This window comes from Pantherophis guttatus, chromosome 18 (genome assembly GCF_059756535.1).
Source record: "Pantherophis guttatus breed Tessera chromosome 18, ASM5975653v1, whole genome shotgun sequence".
Classification (NCBI taxonomy): domain Eukaryota; kingdom Metazoa; phylum Chordata; class Lepidosauria; order Squamata; family Colubridae; genus Pantherophis; species Pantherophis guttatus.
Genome location: NC_142080.1, coordinates 8,846,932 through 8,873,721, shown reverse-complemented (window position 1 = coordinate 8,873,721; position 26,790 = coordinate 8,846,932). Strand labels below are relative to the sequence as shown.

The following is a 26,790-nucleotide window of genomic DNA, read 5'->3' as shown; positions in this document are numbered from 1 at the left end:
CTGTGTGTCTTCGCACTACTCCTTCCTCTTCCCCCACGGCTCAAACTGTCACTTGTGTTCACGTCTCCTCCACTCCTACCACCACGGCGGCCTTACACGCCCACCCATCCGCTCGCCAGCGCCTCTCGACCCAAATCTCTCTGTCTCACTGCCGGCCTGGCCTGAACGTGCTCTTCCTTTGGCATCAAGCGTGGAACTTAGCATAGACTTGTGCAATTACGGCCAAATTTCCCACAGTCCGGTTTGTTTATCCAGGTAGCTTGTCTTCTACAATAGAATAGAATAGAATAATAGACTTGGAAGGGACCTTGGAGGTCTTCTAGTCCAACCTCCTGTTTAGGCAGGAAACCCCACAGGGTCTCCTGCTTGAGCAGCCGGTTGGGCTATAAGACCTCCAAGGTCCCTTCCAAGTCTATTATTATTATTATTATTATTAGGAGGAGGAGGAGGAGGAGAAGGAGGAGAAGGAGAAGGAGGAGAAGGAAGAGGAAGAAGAGGAGGAGGAGGAGGAGGAGGAAGAGGAGGAGGAGGAGGAGGAGGAAGAGGAGGAGGAGGAGGAGGAGGAGGAGGAGGAGAGAAGGGTCTCCTGCTTGAGCAGGAGGTTGGACTATAAGACCTCCAAGATCCCTTCCAAGTCTATTATTCTGAGGAGGAGGAGGAGGAAGAGGAGGAGGAGGAGGAGGAGGAGGAGGAGGAGGAGGAGGAGGAGGAGGAGGAGGAGGAGGAGAGAAGGGTCTCCTGCTTGAGCAGGAGGTTGGACTATAAGACCTCCAAGATCCCTTCCAAGTCTATTATTCTGAGGAGGAGGAGGAGGAGGAGGAGGAGGAGGAGGAGGAGGAGGAGGAGGAGGAGGAGGAGGAGGAGGAGGTGGTGGAGGAAGAGGAAGAGGAAGAGGAGGAGGAGGAGGAGGAGGAGGAGGAGGAGGAGGAGGAGGAGGAGAGAAGGGTCTCCTGCTTGAGCAGGAGGTTGGACTATAAGACCTCCAAGATCCCTTCCAAGTCTATTATTCTGAGGAGGAGGAGGAGGAGGAGGAGGAGGAGGAGGTGGAGGAAGAGGAAGAGGAGGAGGAGGAGGAGGAGGAGAGAAGGGTCTCCTGCTTGAGCAGGAGGTTGGACTATAAGACCTCCAAGATCCCTTCCAAGTCTATTATTCTGAGGAGGAGGAGGAGGAGGAGGAGGAGGAGGAGGAGGAGGTGGTGGAGGAAGAGGAAGAGGAGGAGGAGGTGGAGGAAGAGAGGAGGAGGAGGAGGAGCAGGTGGAGGAAGAGGAAGAGGAGGAGGAGGAGGAAGAGAAGGAGGAGGAGGAGGTGGAGGAAGAGGAGGAGGAGGAAGAGGAGGAGGAGGTGGAGGAAGAGGAAGAGGAGGAGGTGGAGGAAGAGGAGGAGGAGGAGGAGAAGAGGAGGAGGAGGAGGAGGAGGAGGAGGGAAGTGTCTCCTGCTTGAGCAGGAGGTTGAACTAGAATCCATCTGGTGATGATCTAACCCACATTTTTCTATTTTATCAAGTTGAAGGTTGTGGTCTACTTTATCAAATGCCTTACTGAAGTCCAAAAGTAAATCATATCCAACTAAAGAGAAATTTCCTAATGCTTATCCACTGTCAGTGGAACTGCTTGCCTCCAGAAGCTGTGGGTGCTCCATCACTGGAGGTTTTTAAGAAGAGACTGGACATCCATTTGTCTGAAATGGCCCAGGGTCTCCTGCTTGAGCAGGGGGTTGGACTAGAAGACCTCCAAGGTCCCTTCCAACTCTGCTATTCCGTTAAATGTCACATTTTCAAGATTTGCTTCCTCCTTCCCTCTTTTTACCCAACCTGACACGGAAAGGCGGTTAAATAAAAAAAGTAGGAAAGGCCGTCTTTGCATTAAACGTTCGTCCCTTCAAACCTCGGGTTTTCCCATTTGCAACTCTGCACCGTCATTTTTTGGCCGCTGGAGACGTCAAAAGTCACACCGACCAGCCCGCCTCGGCGCAAGTACATCTAACGGTTTTCCTTTTTCAAGTCAACTTTTTCTTCCACACCTGGAAACCAACCTGACGGAAGGCAAAGCGCGGTTCTTTGACCAAGAGCACGCTCGCACAGCCGGTCTCCCATTCCTCCATATGGGCTGGGGAAAAAACACGTGATTCCGAATGGGGAAGGCCACCCTCTGTCCATGCCCATAACATTAAGGTAAATAAAGCCACAGCCTAATTGGGAAAAGGCACTTGTCTATGGGTCTACCTGCTGTTTTGCAATCATAAAAGGTTTATGCCTTTGTGCACATAAAGGGATTGAGAGGCCTTGTTACCTCTTCAGCTTTATATGCCTGGGCTGCACACAGATGCTCCAGACCCTAAATCAGGGAAGGAATCTGTGCCGTCAAGGTGGCACATCTCTAAGCCTGAAAGGCCCCACGGTCAAGAAGAACATTATTCCACGGAAATTAACCTGCCTCGCGCCTCGCGCCTATCGGGTTCGATTTGATAGAGGAGAATTGGTGCATTCGAAATCCCTCGCAAAGGAACATCGGAGCAGAGCACCGGCGTATTGTGCTTCTTCGGTGACATTGTAAGGAAGGTGTGTTTGTGTGTCTGTGTGTGAATGCTTCTTTCTTTGCTTTACTCCTCTCTCCAGCAGCCTCCCTGGCTTCCCTCTCTTGCATGCACGATTCCAGGAGAGGCATCTGGAGTACGCTTCAAAAGCTGTGCTCCTTTGGAAGAGAAATCCAAAGAAATCACCCACCTACCCACCCACCCATGGGGGATGGGGGGAAGCATTTAGAAAGGATGCGTCTTCTCAACTTGGCTTTTTTTTTTTTTTTTTTCAAATGGATGAAACTCAGCAAAGAAGAAAAGGGAATCCGGGCAGGGATAGGCTGCTGGGGGTTCATAGGGGTTCGGGAGAACCCCTAGCTAAGATTCTGTGCAGTTTGGAGAACCCCCAAATCCCACTCCTGGCGGGGTCCGCCTGCTCCTCCCCTCCCAGGAGTCCCCATGCTGCCTCTTTTGGATGCAGGTGAGTGCAGGGCACACATGGAGGCTCTGGGAGGGCGAAAAATAGGCCTACTGGAAGTTCGGGCCCGTTTCCAGCCTCCAGAGGGCCTCCGGAACCTGGGGAGGCCGTTTTCGCCCTCCCGGAGGCTCGAAAGAAGCCTCCGGAGCCTGGGGAGGGCAAAATCATGTCCCCCCCCCCGTGGTGCAGGAGGCTGACTAGGCCACACCCACCATGGCCACGCCCACCCAGCAACCGGGCAGAGAACTCCTTGCTAAAATTTTTGAAGCCCACCCCTAAATCCAGGGTCCGCATGAAATGAATCAGCGCTGAAACGATATTTGTAACTCACGAACTCTACCTCTGGCATTCTTGGGGTGAATAAGAAAGGACAGGTAAGATGTCCCAAGGGTGCTTTTTTTCAATCAGCAACTGGACTTTCTGTTTTTTCTTCGAAGACGTTTCACTTTTCAGCCTAGGAGCTTCTTCGGCTCAGAATTGGATAGTGGGGACTCCACTTCAGAGGTGAAGAAGCTTCTTGGATGAGAAGCGAAACATCTTCAAAGGAAAACCAGAAAATCCAGTGGCTCTCTCCCTCTGGAACATCATTCCATGGTGAACATTCAGTGTGGTGGCAGAGTGGTTAGAGTGCAGTCCTGCAGGCTACTTCTGCTGACTGCCAGCAATTTTGCAGTTCAAATCTCACCAGGCTAAAGGTCAATTCAGCCTTCTATCCTTCCGAGGTGGGTAAAATGAGGACCCAGATTGTTGGGGGCAAGAGGCTGACTCTGTAAACTGCTTAGAGAGGGCTGTAAAACACTGTGAAGCAGGATATAAATCTAAGTGCTATTTTCCTTCCTTCCTTCCTTCCTTCCTTCCTTCCTTCCTTCCTTCCTTCCTTCCTTCCTTCCATCCATCCATCCATCCATCCATCCATCCATCTTTGTCTTTTCCTTCCTTCCTTCCTCCCTCTCTCCCTCCCTTCCTGTTGGAATGCAGAATTGCAGTCTAACTCTACCCACAGCCAGCAGTTCGATCCTGACCGGCTCAAGGTCGACTCAGCCTTCCGTCCTTCCAAGGTGGGGAACATGAGGACCCCGATTGTTGGGGGCAAGAGGCTGACTCTCTAAACCACTTAGAGAGGGCTGTAGAAGCACTGTGAGGCTCCCCCCGCTTTTGGCACGCGATGGCAAAAAGGTTAGCCATCACCAGCACAGGGTGTAGGTTGATACGAATAACTAGCCAAAATTTTGACAGTACAAACAGGCGTGAGACAAATCACGCGCTCGCTGGTTGGGCACAGGGTGGCAATGATAAGGCGCCCTTGTCTATCTGAATTAGTTAGCTTAATGGCAAAGCTCTTCATCAGGTTGTAGCTGATAGCCAGGTGATCAATAACCCAGCTGGCACCAGACACGCACAAATCACATCCCGGGGGGCAACCTGCAATAGGCTTTTCCAAGGGCCGTGGTCCACTGGTATCTGCGCATCGGTGACCCACCTGGCAGTCTATGCAGCCGTGGGCTTGATTTGCCCGCAGGTTGGGGCTGTAAGCGCTAATAGCCGGGAGGTCATTTGCATATGCGGGAGATTATTTGCATATGCATATGGCAAAAGAGTGGATGGATCACCCGTCTTCCGACAGCAAAGCCATTTACTGCTGATTAAGTCGCCCGGAGGATAAAAAAATAATCTGATTCCCAAACTGGAATGGCTAACGTGGATTAGCTAGCTAGAGACAATCATAAACACTAATGGGGGGAAAAGGGAGGGGAGGTGGGGATGTGGGGAGAATCTACTGGTTTAACCACAGAGAGAAAAATCAAACCGTGGATATTTAAGGTACAGGTTAAGTTCTCGATTTACGACCACAGTTGAGCCCAGAATTGATGTTGCTGAGTGAGAAACTTGTTTACGACCTTTCTTGCCACGTTTGTTAAGAGAAACACTGTTAAATTAGCAACGCCGTTGTTAAGTGAACCTGGCTTTCGCGAAGGTCACAAAAGGGGGATCAGGTGAATCCTCCCCCCCCCCCCGGGACACTGCCACCGTCATCAAATGCGAGTCACTTGTGTCAAGCATCCGAATATTAAATCACGTGACCGTACGGGGAGGCTACAACAGCCGTGAGTCCCTTTTTTTCAGTGCCGTTGTAACTTTCAAGGGTCACTAAATGGACTGTTGTCAATCAAGGACTGCCCGTGTGTGATTTAATATCGAAAGGCGCGTGACATGTATGTTTTGAGATCACACAGACCACTCAGTGGTGTGTTTGAGGAAGCAGTAGCCCCCCCCCTCCGTGGTGGGATTCAGCCGGTTTGGGCCAGTTTGGGAGAACTAGTAGTAAAACTGCTGGCTGGCCCCTCCCCTTCCTGCCCCGCCCCTTCCAGGAGTTCCCACGCGCCCCATTTTTGCTCCCAGGTATGTGCAGACCCAAAATGGGGTGTGGAGGGGTGCCACTCTCCCCCACACGGCCCGTTTTTGCTCCCAGAGGGGTGCAGGAGGCCGAGTGCTGCCTTTCACACACCCCTGGCCACACCCACCAAGCCACGGCCACAGAACCGGTAGTAAAAAAATTTGAATCCCACCACTGAGGCCCCCCCCCACTTTAAAATGCAACCCTCACGTCCATTCTCTCCAGTGAAGCAAGGCTGCAGCATAACAGTGGGTTGCCCCCGGTTCTGTCCGGTTCTATAGAACCGGTAGTAAAACCGGCAGGAGGCTCCGCCCACCCGCCATGACGTCATCATGGGTGACCTGCGCATGCGCAGAAGCTACTGCGCAAGTGCAAAAGTGTGCGCGCGCGCATTCCCGTTGCGAACCGATAGTAAAGGTAAGTAGAACCCACCCCTACTGCAGCACACACCACGGGGTACAAACCACAAATCCAAAGAGTTCTTTCCGACTTGGCTGGTTCCTTCCTCACTTCGCCCATATAGGGTGGGGGGTCTTAATGCATAGCGCCCCAAAAGGAACGTACGGCCTTTAGATACTGCATCATCATTCACCGAGTGTGCGTGGCACACTCGGCTACCGCTCTCTTTGTTGCCAAGTGTGCATTGCCCGTGAAAAGAAATGCAGCAGTTTGAGTGTCCAGAAGAAATGAGAAATCTGCCTCCGTTTGCAGGCTGCCCACATGGGGCTATTTCGTTGGAGGGATGGAAGCCAAATGGGCTCCAGCCCCACATTCCCGTCCATGAGCACCGGCACACCGGCCTGCCCCACATCTCTGTCTGCTTTCATCTTTGTTTTCATGCCAGGAAGCCGCGACATCAAGAGACGTCCGTCACAGCACAAGGCACCCAATCTTATCTCGCTGGTGCAGACGCAGCCTGTTGTTCCCTTCCTTGCTCTCACTACGTAGGACACGAGAAAGGCAGAAGGCCACAAAAGAGGTCCGTGTGCGTGCACACGTGTGCAAACACACACCGCTGGCAATGCCAGTAACGGAGAAGACTTCCTGGTGACCTCATGCAATGGACACAGACACAGAGCATGCCTAACTGATACACGGAATCAGGCGTGGGCTGCTGGGGGTTCGTAGGTGTTCGGGAAAACCTCTAGCTAAGATTCTGTGCCGTTCGAGAACCCTCAAATCCCATTCCTGGCTGGTCCTACCCACCCCACCCCTCCCAGGAGTCCCCCACGCAGCCCATTTTGGGTGCAGGTAAGTGCAGGGCACACGCGGAGGCTCAGGGAGGGCAAAAAACAGGCCTACTGGAAGTTTGGAAAGTTTCCATCCTCCAGAGGGCTTCTGGAGCCTGGGGAGGCCGTTTTCACCCTCCCAGAAGCTTGAGGAAAGCCCCCGGAGCTCGGGGAGGGCAAAAACACCCTCCCCCCGCCGTGGTGCAGGAGAACGATTAGGCCACACCCACCCTGGCCATGCCCATCCAGCAACCGGGCAGAAAACCCCTTGCTAAAAAATTTTAAGTCCACCTCTGCACGGAATCAACAGGCAAATGAAAGCATGTGGGAAAAGGCTGATCAGATGTTAGGTTCCAAAAGAGGTGTGGAAGAATTACAAAAAGCTGGATGCCAGGACCAAAATCAGGAGTATCTTTTTAGGCTAAAAAAAACCTTTATTCAAAGGCATAAAATTTTGTGAGGTTCACGAATGCTTAAGCGTTGCTTCCCAAACCTGAATGGATTATCCAGAATTGGATAAAAGTGATTTTTTTTCTTTAACGACCATACAAGACCCATTACAGGGGTATTTAAATTAAGAAAGACTGCTATATGGACTAAAATACTGAGTGGTGGTTACTTCATCAGTGGTGAGAATGCCTGAGGGCCCTGCTCCAAAGCTAGGGAAATTGCTGCTCACTGTAGGAGAAGGGATGGCAGAAGCTGAGGGCGGAGTGAAAAGAGGGATCAGCCTAGAATCCCTAGGTAGCCACAAGCGAACTAAGTCCAACCTCCCTTGAATTCCATGGACCCTTATCTAACTCTAAGCAAGAGCAAGAGCACTTAAAATTGGCAGATTAACAGAGTTGGAAGGGACCTTGTAGGTCATCTAGTCCAAGCAGGAGACCCTACACCATGATGGCAAACCTATGGCACAGGTGGCACACGTAGCCATATTGGTGGGCACATAAGCTCAGCTCAGGTGCACATGCGCATGCCGGCCAGCTGATTTTCAGGCCTTCTGGGCCCACCAGAAGTTGGGAAACAGGCTGTTTCCTGCCTCCTGAGGGCCTCGGGAGGTGGTGGGGAAGGCCTGTTTTTCTCTCTCCCCAGGCTCCAGAGCCTTCCTAGGAGTTTGGGGAGGATGAAAACAGCCTCCCCTCCGCCCAGAGGCCTACCAGAAGTTGGCAAACGGGCCGTTTCTGGCGTCCAGAGGGCGTTTTCACCCTCCCCAAGCTCCTAGAAAGGCTCTGGAGCCTGGGGAGAGAGAAAAACAGGCCTGCTGGGCCCACCGGGCTATCGCATGCCAGGAGTGGGGGGAAGCGAGTGGGTCGCACGTGCATGCGCAGGGGTGGGTGGGGCGCACAGAATTATGGGTGTGGGCACGTGTGTGCGCTACCCCGCCCTTCCCCCCCACTCTTGGCACACGATGGCAAAAAGGTTAGCCATCACTGCCCTACACCATTTCTGACAAATGGCACTCCAGTCTCTTCTTGAGGCTTTATAGATAGTGGTAATAGCACCTCCCTTGATCTTGAGTGTATCCCTCTGTTAATGCAATTTAGGATTGCGTTGGCTTTTTTAGCTGCTGCTGCACACTGCTGGCTCCTATTTAACTGGTTGTCCACTAAGACTCCAAGATCCCTCTCACAGTTGCTACTATTAAGCCTGGTTTCACCCAGTCTATATGTGTACTTTTGGTTTTTCTTGCCTAAGTGGAAGACTTTACTCAGTGGTGGGTTGCCCCCGGTTCGGACCGGTTCACAAGAACCAGTAGTAAAACCGGCGGGAGGCTCCGCCCATTGCCCCAGACGTCATCATAAGTGATCTACGCATGCGCAGAAGAGCGCACATGGGAGCGAGTGAAGCAAGCGCGTGCAGGCGCAATGTGAACTGGTAGTAAAGATAAGTAGAACCCACCCCTGACTTTACTTTTCTCTACATTGAATTTCATTTTGCTAGATAGGGCCCAGTGTCCAAGTCTGTCAAGATCCATCTGGACTTCTATACCGCTTCAAGGTGCTTCTACAGCCCTCTCTAAGCAGTTTACAAAGTCAGTCTCTTGTCCCCAACAACCCGGGTCCTCGTTTTATTGATCTTGGAAGGATAGAAAGATGAGTCAACCTTGAGCCGGTCACAATCGAACTCCTGGAGTGAGCAGTGAGTTAGCTTGCCATCTAACCACAGCGCTAAGCCTTACCTAACTCTAACCAGGTGCTGAGACTTAGTTGAGAAGATTCCTGTGCACAGGCTTTTGGCAAAAGAAAAAAAAAACACATCAGCCTAACGGAACATTCACATGTAGACCCGGTCTTTTGTATCTGACATTAACTGAGTCAATAAAGGGGAAATGTGAATTGAGAATGCTCCTGACCACTGACAAGAAATCCCTCCCGCTCAGTTGTGAAATCTGAACCGGTTTGCTACCAGTTCGCTGGCCGCGCATGCACGCTGCATACCAAATGCATGGTGCGTACGTGCCAAAAGGAGGCTTGGGAAGGTAAGTAGAACAGCGAGAGGGGGGATCAGCTGTGCTGCGTGCAGGATTTCCTGCTTTCTAGAAAAGCTAAACCGCGCAGCACAGCTGATCATCGAAAATACGGATTCGGAGGAAGCGGTAGCTTTTTTTTAACTACAGGTTCGCCTGAACTGGTAGTTTTTATCACTACTGATTTGCCCGAACTGGAGTGAACTGGTAGCATTTCACCCCTGCTCCCGCTGCTACGCCACCATCCCAGCTATGGGAAATGTGCACAAAGGGCCATGGGGCAAACTGAGCTGTTGAAGGCACATCCAGAACAGAACTTGGAGGGAGAGGGAATCCACAGCATGCGCACACACACACACACAAATACACACACACACATCCTTGTAGGGCCAGGTTCCAGCCTCTGGTTGAAACCGGCTTTATCTGCCAGGGACAAGGCAGTGGGTGACGTCTTGGTGAGGGAAGTCAAGATGCCATCAACGAGACAGTGAAGGAAAAAGTGTCTGGGAGATAAGCACCAGGTGATGAAATGCCAGACACGACCGTTGGCAAGTTTAATCTCCGGTCCTCTGCTCCAGGCAGCAGCGTCATTTTTCTTGGGAGATGAATGCCAGGATCCTGAGCGGAAGGTTTTCTCTCATAACGGCAAACCAGAGGAACAGGAGGATCTGCACGGCACCCCAGGGGCCAAAGAGATGACTCTGGGAAGCTCACAAGCACGAGAAGTGCAAGGGTGCCTTCTCGTTCACATTTCTCGGCGGTCCCGGAGATAAAACATTGTTATTCTAACAAACAGTCATTCATCGACTTTACATTCCCTGAATCCCTTTTTCAAGTTGCTAATCCAGATATGTTGTTGTGGCAGTGAGATCCGCAGGATAACTGTATGCAATGGGAAAACAGCCATCTTTTTTAACCTGGTCTCTCCCCAGTCCCCTTTCTTTCCCCCCACCCCTCACTTGCTTTAGAGGGGCTGCGGCACTGGTGAGCAAAGAATCTTGTTACTGAATGACATGGATTCAACCCAGTTTGGCTGGTGGGCATTCTAGCCTCTGCATTCAGAAGTCTCTATGGTCACCGTCTAAGACGGTCTTTTGCCACTAGGGTCAGAACTACAGTAGAGTCGTCCCAATGAGAAGGCCAGAGAAACAGCCACTCTAGGTTTCACAGCAAGACAATTTCTGGTCCCACCAGAAGTTGGCAAATGGGCTGTTTTCGGTTCCGGAGGGCCTCCGAGGGTGGGGTGGGGAAGGCCGTTTTCGCCCTCCCCAGACTCCTAGAGAGGCTCTGGAGGCTGGGGACAGCAAAAAACGGGCCTTCCCCACCACCCCCCAAGGCCCTCCAGAGGCAGGAAACAGCTGGTTTCCCTACTTCTGGTGGGCCCAGAAGGCCCGAAAATCAGGTGGCCGGCACACATGCGCACCGGAGCTGAGCTCGCGTGCCCACTAATATAGCTACACGTGCCACCTGTGGCATGCATGCCATAGGTTCACCATCACGGGTATATATCATGTTTCCCCGAAAACAAGACCAAGTCTTACATTAATTTTTGCTCCAAAAGATGCATTAGGGCTTATTTTCAGGTGATGTCTTATTTTGGGGAAAATACATTACTAAATACGTCCATCTGGCTGGAGATCTTTACTGGGGCTTATTTTTGGGATAGGGCTTATATTACAAGCTTCCTGAAAAATCATGCTAGGGCTTATTTTCCGGTCGGGTCTTATTTTGGGGAGAAACACGGTACATATTACACATTCCACTGGCACCAGTGTCCGTAAGGCGAGGACTTCCTGTATCGCAGCACTGCCGTAAGTTAAATCAAGAGAGGGTAGGAGGACTCGCAGCTGCGTGGAGATTGGTAATTGGGAAACCCACCAAAAAGGCAAATGGTTATTCTTGTTTTCTTGTGCACTTTTTCACCGCCCTGCCTAAATAAATATTTTAAGCATTTTATATTTGTTGAGCATCCTCTAATTATTGACTTTGCTGATCCCGGAGCTTGAAAGCAATTTTGTTTGAAGGTAATATTGGCAGGCCCAGGAGGAGCCGTCCGGAAATGGGAAATCAAAACCGCCCGCTTCAAACGATCCCAGCGTCCAGACCGCCAAAATTGAATGGTCTCTGCAGCCCGAGAGAATTCAATAGGTGATCTAACAATAGATTTGCAGTGCTGGGCTACAGAATCCCATCCCTCTCCTCCGGAGCCTTTGATTCAATAGAAGGCACATCTAACACTGGCTGGTTCTTTTTTTGGAGCACGCTTTTTTTTCCCCCCCCCCTTGAGGATGAGTGGAGCAAGACACCGCAGAGAGGCCTTTCAACTGACTTTGTCGCTAATTTGTGCTTCCCTACAGCACAAAAACAGCGGTGGTGAGTTGGAGCAGCGAACGGAGGGCAGTTAAGCAAGTAGGGGAGCTCAGAAGCCCCTCCCAGTTCGTGCTCCGATGCATTCAGACACTGACTGAAGGCCTTACGCAGCTCAAAGGAGCCTTCCCCAGTTGGGAAAAGCCGCTGGGGGTTTGGGCAGGAGCGAAAATGGTCCTTTTTGGAGATTCGGCTCAAGGGGCTTGATGAAAATCAAGCTAGCTTTCCTCGATCGTACAACGCAGATTCATAATAAGGCTGGAAGGGACCTTGGAGATCTTCTAGGCCAGGGATGGCGAACCTTTTCGACACCGAGGGCCCAAACCAGAACATGCATGCATGTGCGCGCATGTGTGCGCACTGGAACGCCAGAAACCCGAAGATCAGCTGGCCAGCACGCACATGCCTGTTTTTTTGGCCGTTTTTTTTGGCCGTTTTCAGGCTGCTTTTTGGGCTGTTTTCAGGCCGCTTTTTGGGCCGTTTTCAGGCTGTTTTCAGGCTGTTTTTTGGGCCATTTTTCAGGCTGTTTGGGGTGCTATTTTCAAGCTGTTTTTGGGGCCATTTTTCAGGCTGTTTTGGGGGCTATTTTCAGGCTGTTTTTTGGGGCCGTTTTTCAGGCTGTTTTTTGGGCTGTTTACAGGCTGTTTTCAAGCCATTTTTTGGGCCGATTTCAGACCAGTTTTTTGGGCCGTTTTTCAGACTCTATTTTGGGCCATTTTTCAGGCTGTTTTTTGGGCCATTTCCAGGCCGTTTTGGGGGCTGTTTTCCGGGCTGTTTTCCAGGCTGTTTTTTGGGCTGTTTACAGGCTGTTTTCAAGCCATTTTTTGGGCCGATTTCAGACCAGTTTTTTGGGCCGTTTTTCAGACTCTATTTTGGGCCATTTTTCAGGCTGTTTTTTGGGCCATTTCCAGGCCGTTTTGGGGGCTGTTTTCCGGGCTGTTTTCCAGGCTGATTTCAGGCTGTTTTTCAGGCCGTTTTCCAGCCGTTTTCTGGTGCTCCGGCACCTATAAATGCCAGCTGGCTAGCGTACATGTGCCCCATAAACCAGAAGAGCACACATGCCCACGGCATCCATACCCACAGAGAGGGCTCTGCGTGCCACCTCTGACACATGTGCCATAGGTTCGCCATCATAGTTCTAGGCCAACCCTCTGCTCGAGCAGAAGACCCTCTACCATTTCAGACAAGTGGCTGTCCAATCTCTTCTTGAAAACCTCCAGGGATGAAGCACCCACAACTCCAGGAGCCAAGCTATTCCATTAATTAATTGTTCACACTGTCAGGAAATGGTTTTGATCTCTCTTTAACTGACTTCCACCCATTATTTCTTCTCCTGCCCTGAGGTCCTTTGGAGAATAATCCCCTCTTTCTGTGACAGCCCCTCAAGTACTGGAAGACGGTTATCATGTTCCTATAGGATCGAAATATCACTTTAAATGCCTCCAAATAAATGTGAATTACTGTATTTCAAACCTTTGGAATTGTGTGGGGGGTTTTTTTCCCCCCAAATGAATGCAGAGATTCAAATCCAACTGGCCCACTTCGTTTCAAACATTTTAATTTAATTGATTTTCCTAATTGATTCAAAATGGATTGATTTTCCAAATTAAAGTTTTGAATCAGTTGGGTAGTCCCCATCCAATATTCAGTAGCATTACAAACAGCCCCAGAGAACACAATAATTTTGAACCCTCGACAATTCTAATAAAGTTATTTTTTTCCCCCTTTCCCCAAAGTGCTGGCAAATTGTTCTCTGAAAATAAGAACCTACATTTTCTATTTAAAAATGCATTTGGAAGAAAACGTGGTGAGTTCACAAAGTGTTAAAGATGTAAGTGGTGTGGTGAGAATTACGAAGAAAAAGCAAAAAAAAAAAGGTCTAGAATAGATGAAATAGGGAAAGATATTTTTTTTTTGTTTCTCCTTTGGAATATTCTTGGCTATTTTTTAAGGCCTGCGAAAAAGGAAGATAAATCATTTTTAAAGCTCTTTTTGTCATTCTACACGAAGGCATCTCAGCAAAGTTATCAACTATAAGGTGAGAATAACGCCCAATATTAGGTATCTCCTAATAGCAATAGCAATAGTACATAGATTTATATACCGCTTCACGGTGCTTTTACAACCCTCTCTAAGTGGTTTACAGAGTCAGCCTCTTGCCCCCAACAATCTGGGTCCTCATTTAACCAACCTTGGAAAGATGGAAGGCTGAGTCAACCTTGGTCAGGATCAAACTCCTAGCAGTCGGCAGAATTAGCCTGCAATACTGCATTCTGACCACTGCGCCACCACGGCGCTAATCATGTTGAGGTGCCCATTTCTGTAAGAATCCTTAGCTAGGGGGCACTCTTCCCAATGTTAATATTTCTTTCCCCTTGTCTTCCCCATGGATTGCTGGATGTGGTTCTCAGATCTGATTGTCCACTGTACGGGTTAGATAGAAGATCATTTAATTTTAAAGAACAGAGAAGGTGGTTTGTTAAATGAGTCACAGCCCATTTCACCATCTTTTTTTTGCTACGGTTGTTAAGCGAATCGCTGCAGTTGTGGTCGTTAAGCAAATCCAGCTTCATACACACACACGCTTTGACTTTGCTTGTCAGAAGCCAGCCCAAATTTTGACCGTGGGATGCTCCAAAAATCACGAGTGCAAGGACCGATTGTAAGTTTGTTTGCTTAAATGAAGCTTAGAAAGTGTTGACATCTACAGGAAATTCTGAAGCTTTGGGGGGAAAGAATGGAAAATGCTAAAAAATTCATCAGTCTCCCAATGTACAGGTAGCCCTCGACTTACGAGCCCCAATTTTTCTGTTGCTAAGCGAGACCGCTGTTAAATTAGTGTTGCCCCCATTTTACGGCCTTTCTTACCACGATTGTCAAGCGATTCTTTCGTTTCCCCAAGGACTTCGCTTGTCGTAAGACGGCAAAAGGGGAACACGTGACACACACACACACCCCACGGGGACACTGCCACCGTCATAAATATGAGTCAGTTGCCAAGCCTCTGAATTTTGATCACGTGACCCAAGGGAGGAATGCCGCAACAGTCGTTAAGTGTGAAAACTGGCCCCAAGTCACTTTTTTTGGTAGCGTTGCAACTTTGAACGGTCACTACTAAACGTACCGTTGTAAGTCGAGGACTACCTGTATCCGGAAAAACAGCCTGGCAGTCTCAGATTTTTTTTAAAAAAAATGGATTACATCCTTTCTGAGTAGGGGAAGAAAAAAACAAACAAACCTCGGAGCGCAGCCATTTCCAGCGTGTGTCTTGCGTCTACCGTTTCCATTCACCCTCCTTCCCACCCATTATCTGTAGATGTCAGCATTTAATGGGGAAAGCTGGTCATTATTCAGCAACGTGGAAAGAATTAATGGCTTTCCAGACATTTCTCCTCCCTGCGGTGTGGCTTCTCTGGCGTCACAGTAAATATATTAACAAACGTATTTATTCCTGCAAATCAATGCTGGCAGATGCATAAAAGGACAAACACGGGAATAAATTAAAGGGAGGAAGAGCGGGGCTGTTGCTGCATTTCCTGGCGAGGACAGTCGCTGCCAGTTGGGCATCACCTTTCCCCGGGCTTCCTACCCTAGAGCCGTTTTAATGCCGCGGGGGTATTTATTGTCGCACCTTTATCGACTTCCGAGACATAAATGCATTCCCAAATCCTTCTGACAACAGGGCAAGAAGGCGGACTCAAATAAATAAAACAACAACATTTCCTGTTGGATGCTTTGGCCCTACGGTTCCCGAGCTTTTATTAAAGCTGAGCCAACTGGTAAAGGTAAAGGTTCCCCTGGCACATGTGTGCTAGTCGTTCCCGACTCTAGGGGGCAGTGCTCATCTCCGTTTCAAAGCCGAAGAGCCAGCGCTGTCCGAAGACGTCTCCGTGGTCATGTGGCCGGCATGACTCAACGCCAAAGGCGCACGGGACGCTCTTCCCTTCCCACCAAAGGGGGTCCCTATTTTCCTACTTGCATTTTTTTACCTGCTTTCGAACTGCTAGGTTGGCAGAAGCTGGGACAAGTCACGGGAGCTCACCCCGTTACGCGGCACTAGGGATTCGAACCACTGAACTGCCGACCTTTCGATCGACAAGCTCAGCGTCTTAACACTGAGCCACCACATTCCTCTAGAGCCATGATGGTGAACCTATGGCACGCATGCCACAGAGCCATATCGGTGGGCACACGAGTGTTGCCCTAGCTCAGCTCCAGCATGCATACACATGCCAGCCAGCTGATTTTCAGGCCTTCCGGGGCTCCAGAAAGGCTCTGGAGCCTGGGGAGGGCGAAAAACGGGCCTACCAAGCCCACTGGGCCATTACATGCCAAAAGTGGGGGGAGCACGGAGGGGTCACGTGCATGGGGGCGGGGCGCATTGAATTATGGGTGTGGGCACATGTGCACGCGACCCCTCGGTGCTCCCCCCGCTTTTGGCACACGATGGCAAAAAGGTTAGCCATCACTGCTCTATACTCACAGCCCTTCAGTGGCTATGTTCACAAAACACATGTAAGCTAAACACGGAATTCATTTATTTTCCTGGGTTGGCAAAAGAATGTGGAAGTACAGTATTTGCCTACCAAACAAGTTGCTGAACATACAAAGCCCAAGCTTAGCATGTTGCAAATCTTTTCCAGACTCAGTTAAGCGTGGTGTGTGACAACAGCTTCTAAGGTGCCACCAAATTGCAATTTTTAATGGAATTGAATGGAAGGAATGAGAGACACGGGCCATAATCATATCAACGACGTTTTAATAATTGAATGTGCATTCAACGTAAATGAAATCAAATTGAGTTTCTCTCCTGGACGCAGCATTTTGCCTTGGCCACATGTGCTTTCCGGAGTGTAAATTCTGGCACATGGTCTGGAAAAAGAAGTCGCAAATCCCTGACCCTCTAAGTCAGGGTTCAACCTTGGCAACTTGAGGATGGGTGGACTTCAACTCCCAAAATTCCCCACCCCTCTTAAACCATGCTGGCTGGGGAATTCGGGGGTGGTGGTGTGTGAAGTCCACCCATCTTAAAGCACACTTGCTGGGGGATTCTGGGAATTGAAGTCCACCCATCTGAAAGCATGCTGGCTGGGGAATTCTGGGAGTTGAAGTCCACCCATCTCAAAGCCAGCTGGCTAGGGAATTCTGGGAGTTGGAATCCACCCATCTTCAAATTGCCAAGGTCGAGAAACACTATTCCTCCATTCCTGTCCCTCTCTAAGCCCTTATGATCTATTCCTATCCATTCTCTAGGCTTGTGTCCATCCTTTGTAGTGTCTCCTTCTCCTTCTAACCTGCAATTCCAGGAATCAAAAGGCAAAAGGAACCTAATTTTCATTGGAGAGGTGAGATTTTGAGAGTGCGCGCCGTGGGCGCTCTCACAAAATGGCTATCATGTCACGCGCGCGCACGCACACCCAATTCACAAATTGCAAAACACAGGTGCCATGTAGCTTGCCCATGTCAAGCACTTTAGCTTGTGGGTTGTTTTTTTGTTTCTTTTTTCTGAATAATGGGCAGAATAATGGGCTTCCCCTGGCCACGCACAGCCCAGGAATACTCTTGGAAATAAAGGTAATAGGGAGCCAGATGCTTTTGTAATTCAGCAAGCCAATGTCCCCCGTATTTTTTTTTTTGGTCTAATTTAAAAAAAAAAAAATCAAAATTCAGCCTGGGTGGTGAATCAGCCCACACTAAGGACGATCCTGCTGCTAACCAGGTGGAGAAATATCATCTCAAATCTAAAGTAAGAATTTGTATTCACAGGATGTTCTCCTCGGCTGCAGTTTGTAATTGCTCCCACCAGGGCCTTTTATGTCTCTCTCTCTCTCTCTCTCTCAAATTTGGGGATTTTCAGAAATGAAGAAGTACGTGCTTAAAGACTTGGATCAAGGAGATCCCCGCCGAAATCTCAGAGTTCCTCCTGGCTCTTAGCCACTGCCAAAGTTGTCAATGAGTTGTAACTGTGTGTGACCCCAGGGGAGGTTGCTTGATAGATATATATATATATATATATATATATATATATATATATATATATATATATATATATATATATATATATATATATATATATATATATATATAGTGAGTCATTATATCACTCTGCTGAATTAAATCCCTTGTTTAATTAAACTTCAATGAAATTTTAGCTCTCGCTCTATTCCGCACCCATGCAGAACTTCTCTCCCAGGCTTTCCTTCGGGGTGCATGATTTGGCAGGGCGTTGAACTAAGGAGGAAATCCCCACGGGGGGGGAAGGTTGGGGGGCAAGAAAATATGATTTTCAAACTAAATATCTCTTCTATTTTTTCCTCTCTCGCTCTCTCTCTCTTTTTTTTTTTTGGAGCCGTTCTGTTGATAGCAGAATATTTGCTAGAATTCCCTTCTTTTGCATCATATGATCATAATTGTTCATTCTGAAGTTTCCATATTTTGCTAAAACTATGGCAGGTGCATAAAAGGGGAAAAAAAGAAAAAAATGACCCAAACACCCAAAATTAAACATATTTTTAAAAATCCACCCTGGCTGGATGCTGAAAAGAATTTTTTTTTAAAAAAAATGACCCAAACACCCAACATTAAACATACTTTAAAAATCCACCCGGGTTGGATACTGAAAAGAATTTTTTTTTTAAAAAAATGACCCAAATATCCAACTTTAAACATATTTTTAAAAATCGACCCTGACTGGATGCTAAAAATAAATAAAACAAAAACTTGATACATTCTCCTCCCCTTACATAAGAAGTCTGTAAATATTATAAACTTTTCCATCCTTATTTAACAAGAAAACTATTATTGTATAAACAAATATTTCAGATGAGGAGGTCTCTATCTAATAATCAAATCGACCCGACATTTAATCTATATAAAAAAATAAAAGAATTTGTTTTCTTTTTCTTGTTGTTGTTACTGCTGGATGTATGTTTTTTTCCGTTTTGTTTTTCTGTTTTGTATTTTAATTCTATTGATAAAATGTTATAAATATATACATTTAAAAAAAAATTGCATGTGCAAGTAATCCTCAAATTTTTCGCACTCGTGTCAGAAACACTGAAGCACTTCTGGGTTGAAGGAATTAGCCAATGAGTTGGGGGTTCCTTCCACGTTTCCGGCAGGAGCTGGAGCAAAGGACGGGAGCTCAACCACTCCCCATGGCAGCTTTCGGGTCTTGAACGCGGGCTTCTAATCTCCTGCCCAGCGTTCCCAACCACCGTGCTCCTCAAGTTACAACTACAATTGGGACCAGAATTTCCTGCTAAGTGAGTCATGCCTGATTTTACAACCTCCTTTGCCGTGGTTGATTAAGCTAATCACTGCAGTTGTTAAGTTAATCAAGCAGTTGTTAAATGAATCTAGCTCTCCACCCCATTGATTTTGCTTGTGGGTAGCTGTGTCTGGGAAGATTGCAAACGACCATCTGGTGACACTCAGCCACTGCAACCGTCATAAATACATGCTAGGTGCCAAGTACCCGGATTTTGATCACATGGCCATAGGGATCAGGGGTGAAACGCTACCGGTTCGCTCCGGTTCGGGCAAACTGATAGTGATAAAAACTACCAGTTCGGGCGAACCGGTAGTAAAAAAAAAATGCTTTTAAAAGTAAAAAAAAAAATGTTCCAACGATCACAGCTGTGCTCGTTGCACAGCGATCATCTGAACCTTTTTTTACTTTTTTAAAGCATTTTTTTACTACCGGTTCGGGTAAATAGGTAGTAAAAAAATGCTTTCAAAAGTTTTTTTTTAAGTTGGCCATGCCCACCCAGTCACATGACCCACCACCACCAAGCCATGCCCACCAAGCCCAGGTAGCAAAAAAATTTGCATTTCACCACTGATAGGGATGCTGCAATGGTTGTAAGTGTAAGTACAGGGAGTCCTCGACTTACAACAGTTCATTTAGCAACTGTTCGAAGTTATAACATCCCTGAAAAAAGTGACTTATGACCGTTTTTCACACTTACGACCATTGCAACATCCCCTTAATCATATGATCAAAATTCAGATGCTTGGCAACTGGCTCATATTTATGATGGTCGTAGTATCCTTGGGTCACGTGACCCCTTTTGCGACCTTCCGACAAGCGAAGCCAATGGGGGAACCAGATTCACTTTACAGCTGTGATACTAATTTAACAACTGTGGTGATTCACTTAACGATGGTGGCAAGAAAAATGGTCGTAAAATGGGGCAAAGCGCACTTAACACGTTGTCTTGCTCAGCAACAGATATTTTGGGCTCCATTGTGGTCATAAGTTCAAGTTTAAAAAGTTCAAAAGCCTGAAAAACCATTTTTCACACTTACGACCGTTGCAACATTCCCCACAGCCATGTAATCAAAATTCAGGCGCTTGGCAACTGGTTCAGATTTACGAAGGTTGCAGTGTCCAGGGGTCACGTGATCCCCTTTTGTGACGTTCTGACCCTGGGGAAGCCAGACTCATTTAACAACCGTGTGACTAAATTAACAACTGAAGTGATTCACTTAAGAATGGTGGCAAGAAAGGTTGCAAAATGGGACCAAAACTCACTGAACACCTGTCTCGCTTAGCAACAGAAATTTTGGGCTCCATTGTGGTCATATGTCGAGGACTCCTTGTCCTGTAATTTGTTTGGAGGGCGGAGGGAACATTACGGAAAGCGCTAGATGGAATCAAAGGTCTCCAATGAAGGATGAAAAGCAAATCCTCACTTTCCCCCAAGTTCCACTTTGAAGAAAAAAACTTGTCTGCTCGTCTGTAAAAGGACTTTCATCAAATGCAAATAACAAGAGAGAAAATAATTCACAGACGAAACCCCTTCCCCGTACCCAGAGACAACCGCGTAAAGAGAGCGAATCCAAAGCGGGAGAAGATGTGAAACAACACACATACACATGTATACACAACCCCTATTTTCAGGGGAGGGGGGAGAAAGCCTCCGCAACTCCCCACATTCTTTGGCACCGTCACAAACCCTCCTGCCCTCCCCTCCCCACAGAGTAATACACCTTCAAAGAAACCTCAAGAGAAAATCTACTCACCTTCCATCGTGAGCTCTTCTGCGAGGACGCACAAACGAAGGGAACAGGCGAAGAAGAAAAAGAGAGAAGGTGGGGGAGAAGAAAATTAAGATTAGAACAATTGATAATACAGCAAAACAGGCGGGATGAGCAGCAGAAAATCGAGGGTGGATATTTAAAATAAAAGAAGGCAACATTCCTTGGGCGAAAGACAGGGGTGGGATTCAGCCGGTTCGGATCGATTCGGATGTTAATTTTAATCCGGTTCGCCAAACCGGTTGTTGCAAGGACTGGCTGACCCCGCCCACCCCACCCCTCCCCTCCCAGGAGTCTCCACGCAGCCCATTTTGGATGCCAGGTAAGTGCAGGATCCACGCGGAGGCTCTGGGAGGGCGAAAAACGGGCCTACCGGAAGTACCAGGGCACATTTCAGGCCTCTGGAGCCCAGGGGAGGCCGTTTTTACCCTCCCAGAAGTTCGAGGAAAGCCTCCGTAGCCTGGGGAGGGTGAAAAATGGGTCTACTGGAAGCACCGGAAGTCCGAAAATGGGCCCGTTTCAGGCTTCTGGAGGGCCTCTGATGCCCAGGGGAGGCCGTTTTCGCCCTCCCAGAGGCTCGAAGAAACCCTCTGGAGTCTAGGAAGGGCGAAAACTCCCCCCCCACCGCCATGGTGCAGGAGGCCGAGTAGGCCACGCCCACCATGGCCACACCCACCCAGCAACCGGGCAGAGAACCAGTTGCTAAAATTTCTGAATCCCACCCCTGGCTAAAGACTGAATCTGAACCATAACACACACACCCTCTGCCCCCCATCAAAGAAAAAAGTAAAACCCCACTCCCTTAGGAGCTTTGGATGGGATTGGACTGATGGCGGTTTCAGCCCCTCGCAGGTTGTTTCAATTGCGTTTTATGTGATGCAAACACTGTTGTCGACTTTGGTTAACCTCTGTCTCCGGTGCCACACAAAACTAGCCAACACGGAAGACCGGGACAAGCTGTTGTCTTTCAGCCTCATTAACAATATGAGAGGGTGGGGTGGGGATTGGCCTACCTTCCTGGGTTGCGGTGAAGAGGAGAATAAAGGAATAAAGCAGATAAAGGAAATTCCTGGGTCAACAGAAAATGCTACTCTATCATTACTGGATTCTGCCATGGAATTTCTCAAAAGTTTTCTTTTCCCTGCTTCCACTCCAGGGGAAGGATACTAAGAGCCTTGGTGGCGCAGCAGACTAAAGTACTGTTAAGTAGCACCAGCTGCCTGCAATTACTGCCAGTTCAAATCTCACCAGGCTCAAGGTTGACTCAGCCTTCCATCCTTCCGAGGTAGGTAAAATGAGGACCCGGATTGTGGGGGCAATAAGTGACTTTCTATAAAAAAGAACACCGCTTGGGGGGGGGGGGCAAAGCCCTACTAAGCAGGTATATACAAAAGTATGAAGGCTATTGCTTAATGCATTGTAAGCCGCCCTGAGTCCCCGGAGAAGGGCGGCATCTAAATCGAACCAATAAATAAATAAATAAAATCCCCATTCCCTCCCCAATCCTGGGGGAAGGATATTGCAAAATCTCCATTCCCATCCCACTCCAGGGGGAAGGATACTGCAAAATCCCCATTCCCACCCCACTCTGGGGCCAGCCAGAGGTGGTATTTGCTGGTTCTCCGAACTGCTCAAAATTTCCGCTACCGGTTCTTCAGAACCTGCTGGATTTCACCCCTGCACTAAAACCAATGTCTGAGGACGACCGGATCCAGATATCGTTCTGGTTTCCCCTCCACCAATTTAAGCAGGAGCCGTTGGAACCCTTTCCCAGGGAAGCTCTGATTAGGAAATGAAGCTCATTTGCTCTGATTTTTAACTTTAGTTATGGCATTTTTGCTACCACTTCAGCACAGTCCCTTGGGATAAGGATGGATCAGGCAGCATCGAAAGCGCTGCAGTTTTTCCCATCGTAATGTGTCTGCACTCAAAGAGAATGCCGGCAGTTTAATTTAATTTCAACTTGTTGTAACCCTTGGCTTGCCCATAAAAAGGAGGAAAAAAAGAGAGAGAGAAAAAATAAGGGTTTCTGAGCATGTGCAGACAGTCCTTTGTTTTTCTCTCTCTGTCATTGACTAAGTGATCCATCGGATTAATCCACTCATATTTCAGGTGAATATTATGAATATGTTGCATTAAGTCGAGGGCTGGAATAGATGGCCTCCAAGACTTCCAATTTTATACTAAAACTATTTTCATACATTGGCCCAACATCATCCTTCTTCATTTATTCATTTGGCATTGTTTATACCATTTCCCATGTATCCATTTCTAAGCAGTTACGCAAATATCAGGCACAATACTTACAGAAATAAAACACTAAACTGAGAATAAATAAAAAAAACCTGATTGGTCTCATTCCCCCACCCTACCCCCACTTCCCAAAGCTCCAGTTTCTGCAATCCTACTTGTGCATGATTTATGCACATTTGTGAAATGCCATTATGTAGCGCAGTTAAACAATCTGTGGAGGGAGAGACGGAAGGAAAAGAATGGGAAGGAGGTGGGGAGGAAAGGAATGGGAGAGAAGCGGGGGGGAGGAAAGAAGGGAAAAAATTGGAAAGAAAGGAAAAGCATTGGAGAGAGAGAGGGGGAGAGAATTGGAGAAAGAGGGAGGAAGGGAAGAAGGAAAAAGAGGGAGGGAGGGAGTGGGGAAGGGAAAAATTGGAGAGAGGGATGGATGGGTGGAGGAAGGAAAGGAGGAAAAAGAATTAGGGAAGGAGACAGGCAGGAAGAGAATTGGAGAGGGAGAGGGAGGGAAGGAGGGAGGAGAGAAAGAAAGAAAAAGAATTAGGAGGGAAGGAGGGAGGAGAGAAAGAAGGAAAAAGAATGAGGGATGGAAAGAAAGAAAGAAAAGAAAGAAGGAAGGAAGGAAAGAAGGAAAGAAAGAAAGGGAAAGGAAAGGAAGGAAGGAAAGAAGAAGGAAGGAAGGAAAGAAAGAGAAAGGAAAGGAAAGGAAGGAAGGAAGGAAAGAGGAAGGAAGGAAGAAAGGAAGGAAGGAAAGAAAGAAAGAGGAAGGAAGAAAGGAAGGAAGGAAAGAAAGAAAGAAAGAGAAAGAGAAAGGGAAAGGGAAGGAAAGGAAGGAAGGAAAGAGGGAAGGAAGGAAGGGGAAAGAGAAAAAGAAAGAAAGAAAGAAAGAAAGAAAGAAAGAAAGAAAGAAAGAAAGAAAGAAAGAGAGAGAGGGAGGGAGGGAGGGAGGGAGGGAGGGAGGGAGGGAGGGAGGGAGGAAGGAAGGAAGGGAAGGAAAGGAAAGGAAAGGAAAGGAAGGAGGAAAGAAAGAGAGAGAGAGAGAGGGAGAGAATTGGGAAAGGAGGGCAGGAGAGACAGGGTGCATTTCCTCCCCCATGTTTAAAATATTTAAAAACAGCCCCCAAACTTGTGTTATTCCAACAGTGTCCCAGGGAGGACGCCATCCACCCCTTAAGAAAGAATGATGTTATCTTTCGTGACCCTTATAACTTGTCAGGCTTTTAATCCCTAAGATCTTTCAATACCAATTTTAGTATCCCCTTTTCATTCATGCTTTTAAGTTTTACGTTCTACTATTCCTCCTTTTTCTTCTCCCTGTATCTGCCGCCTTCGGTACTTACTTGCCAAAGGAGACAAAAACAGGGCAGAAATCAAAGAGACTGACATCCAGGGGTCTCAAGAAGGCTTTAATATTCTTATATAAACCACCTCATCGTAAAGTCCGCAAGAATCGCACGAGAATGGGCACTTCCGTGCCACTTTTACGAAAACCTGTATATGCAACAAATCACCCCCTCAGAAAGGGTTAGGGGCCTCCTGTGGCTGACCCACTCCCACTCATCTTGCATTCGAAGATTGAATTATTGTCACCGGGGTTGTGTTTTATTTCTAGCTGAAATTCAGGCCGGGCCTCTCCCCCGCTCTCCCTGGAGAAGCCGGGGATTATTATTGATCATTGAATCGATTTTACATGATTCCCCCATGTTGTTGGCTGGCTAATTGGACCCTTAGCCATCGAACAGAAGCCACCTGTGACTGCTAACCACCAAAGCACTTTTCTCTGTTCAATTTCATTGCGCACAACACGTTGTGCGTTGACGATAAAGGTTTGATTCGATTTGATTTGAAATTTTAAAGGGGGCTTCCTCTGGCAGGGAGATGCTGTTGCCATTTGGGGGGAGGAGGGGTAAACGGTGGTCCCCATCACTAATGGACTATAATTTGCTTCTTCTTCTTTTTTTAAATCACCGTCTTTATTACTTTTTTTTTTTTTTCAGCCTGCAAGAAATCTCGTCTCCGTGTTTGTTATTTGGGGGCGACTGTGTTTTATCATTGTCTTTTTCAAAATATTTTATGTTCAGTCAGCGGCCCTGAAACATGTTATTTTACTGGGCAGCCTGTATAAAAATAACTATTTAAAAAAGAAAGAAGGAAAGAAAGAAAGAAAGAAAGAAGGAAGGAAGGAAGGAAGGAAGGAAGGAAGGAAGGAAGGAAGGAAGGAAGGAAGGAAGGAAAGAAAGAAGGAAGGAAGGAAGGAAGGAAGGAAGGAAGGAAGGAAGGAAGGAAGGAAGGAAGGAAGGAAAGAAAGAAAGAAAGAAAGAAAGAAAGAAAGAAAGAAAGAAAGAAAGAAAGAAAGAAAGAAAGATGGATGGATTTATCCTGGAATGGATGGAGGGTAAAATCCCAGGAACCCAGAAAAGGCTTGTGGCCCAAGGAAGGAGTAAGGTTCAAATCTCTCGCCATGCCCACCTCCTACCAGAGAGACTAGCTCAGCTTCTTAGCAGACTCAGGCAGGTAAACTGAGTCACGGTTCTTTGGGAAAGAGCCGTGGGTGCAGGCCCCTCCCTCCATCAGCATGGATGGGTGACATCTGTTGGCAGGGGAGGGGGGGAATTTATCTGAAGCCAAGACTGACAAAAGAAAGGGAGAGCACACACATACACACACACACACACAAAAATACACACACACACACACACAGCCTGCACTGGTGACAAAACAACGCCAAGCTAATTAATGCAATTAGTAGCAAATGATCAACGCAACACAAGAAGCAATACAACTGTAATTAGCAGGGAACTGGGCAAAAATTCAGCATTTTTTTTTTTTTTTGCCATCTGCGGGGAGGGGGAAAAACCACCCTGCTGGCAAAAAGGCAGGTTTGCTGGTTATACCAGGAGCATGGACAGCAGTGAGGGGAGGGGATAGGGTGGTGGGTGGGGGAGAGAAATCTAGGAACAAAGCAAGTGATGAAAAGGGAGAGGGACAATTCCACCCCTTCTCCGTTCCTGCCTTGGGGGACAGAGCTGCATTTGGGGCAGGTTACGGGGAGAGGGGGGGCCACTGGATGCAACTTCTGAGTCAGCTCCTCCTCGGAAGGAGTAGGACAGATGTCGTCGGAAGACAGATGTCATTCCAGGTCCAGCAGTATTTGAGGAGGGGGCTTTGAAGCCAGAACAGAGCCCATGAAGTCAGTCTCGGCTTCAACCCTGGGCCTTTTCTGCCTCAAAAGGAGTGGCTAATGGACTAAACTTAGAGGATCTCTCTTTTTTTTCTCAAATCTGGCACAGAATCCTAGAAAGAGACACCGGAGCGATGCGGCTTCAATGCCCACGATGATGACGAGTTTTATTATCTCTCTTTCTTCGTTATTTGCCGGCGTGACATCATCTGTATATGCCCAGCCTGTTTGCTTACATCTCGGGAATTCGTTGCGGCTGTGCCAGAATCCCATAAAAAAAAAAAAAACACAGGTGAATTCAGGGAACCGCGCGACACAGGTTGCGCCAAATGGCACGGCATGGCGCCAAAGTCGGCTGATTCCATCCAGCCCGAATTGTTCGGCGCACGCTGGGTGTGCCAACTGTGCAGAGCCCACATCGTGGGTGTGCCACGGGGCAGGAAAAAAAGAAGGACTGTAGGCTTTGCAATCTTCCCTCGGCCATCGGAGGCCTTTCCAATGTAATTCCACCCCCCCATGCCCCTCCCCAAAAAAGGTTCTCCCCATCACCGACTGGTTGCAAAGCTTTGGAGACATGCCCCCCCCCGAGTGAAGCCGCTCTCAAGAAAAAAAAGAGACAGGCAGATACCACATTGGGCGCATTCTCTCTCTCTCTCTGGCAGCCTTGAGTAGCCAAGCCAACCTTGGTCTGACCTTGCAGGGAGCACCCAGCCCGACTAGGCCCTGCGACAAGAGGAACAGCTCAGCAAGAAGAAGGGGGGGGTGGAAATTGCGCCCATCACGGAGAGCATGGCTAATGGGAGGAGGCAATGGGTGGCACTGGAGCCCTGAGCATGACATGCGCAGACGGCAGAGAGAGAGAGAGAG

At 48.1% G+C, this 26,790-nt stretch overlaps 1 protein-coding gene across 38 annotated transcripts in view; it reads right to left on the bottom strand.

The window, feature by feature from the left end:
* The window catches only part of NRXN2 (neurexin 2), a 493,176-nt gene that overhangs the window by 397,620 nt on the left and 68,766 nt on the right, over positions 1 to 26,790 (bottom strand). For 36 of the 38 annotated variants that reach the window (XM_087881005.1, XM_087880976.1, XM_087880996.1 and 33 more), the window contains exon 3: positions 20,478 to 20,495. In XM_087881005.1, the coding sequence (XP_087737131.1) occupies positions 20,478 to 20,495 (18 nt within the window). The remainder of the gene's footprint in view (positions 1 to 20,477; positions 20,496 to 26,790) is intronic. The other 2 variants (XM_087880979.1, XM_087880999.1) reach the window with 1 other exon arrangement.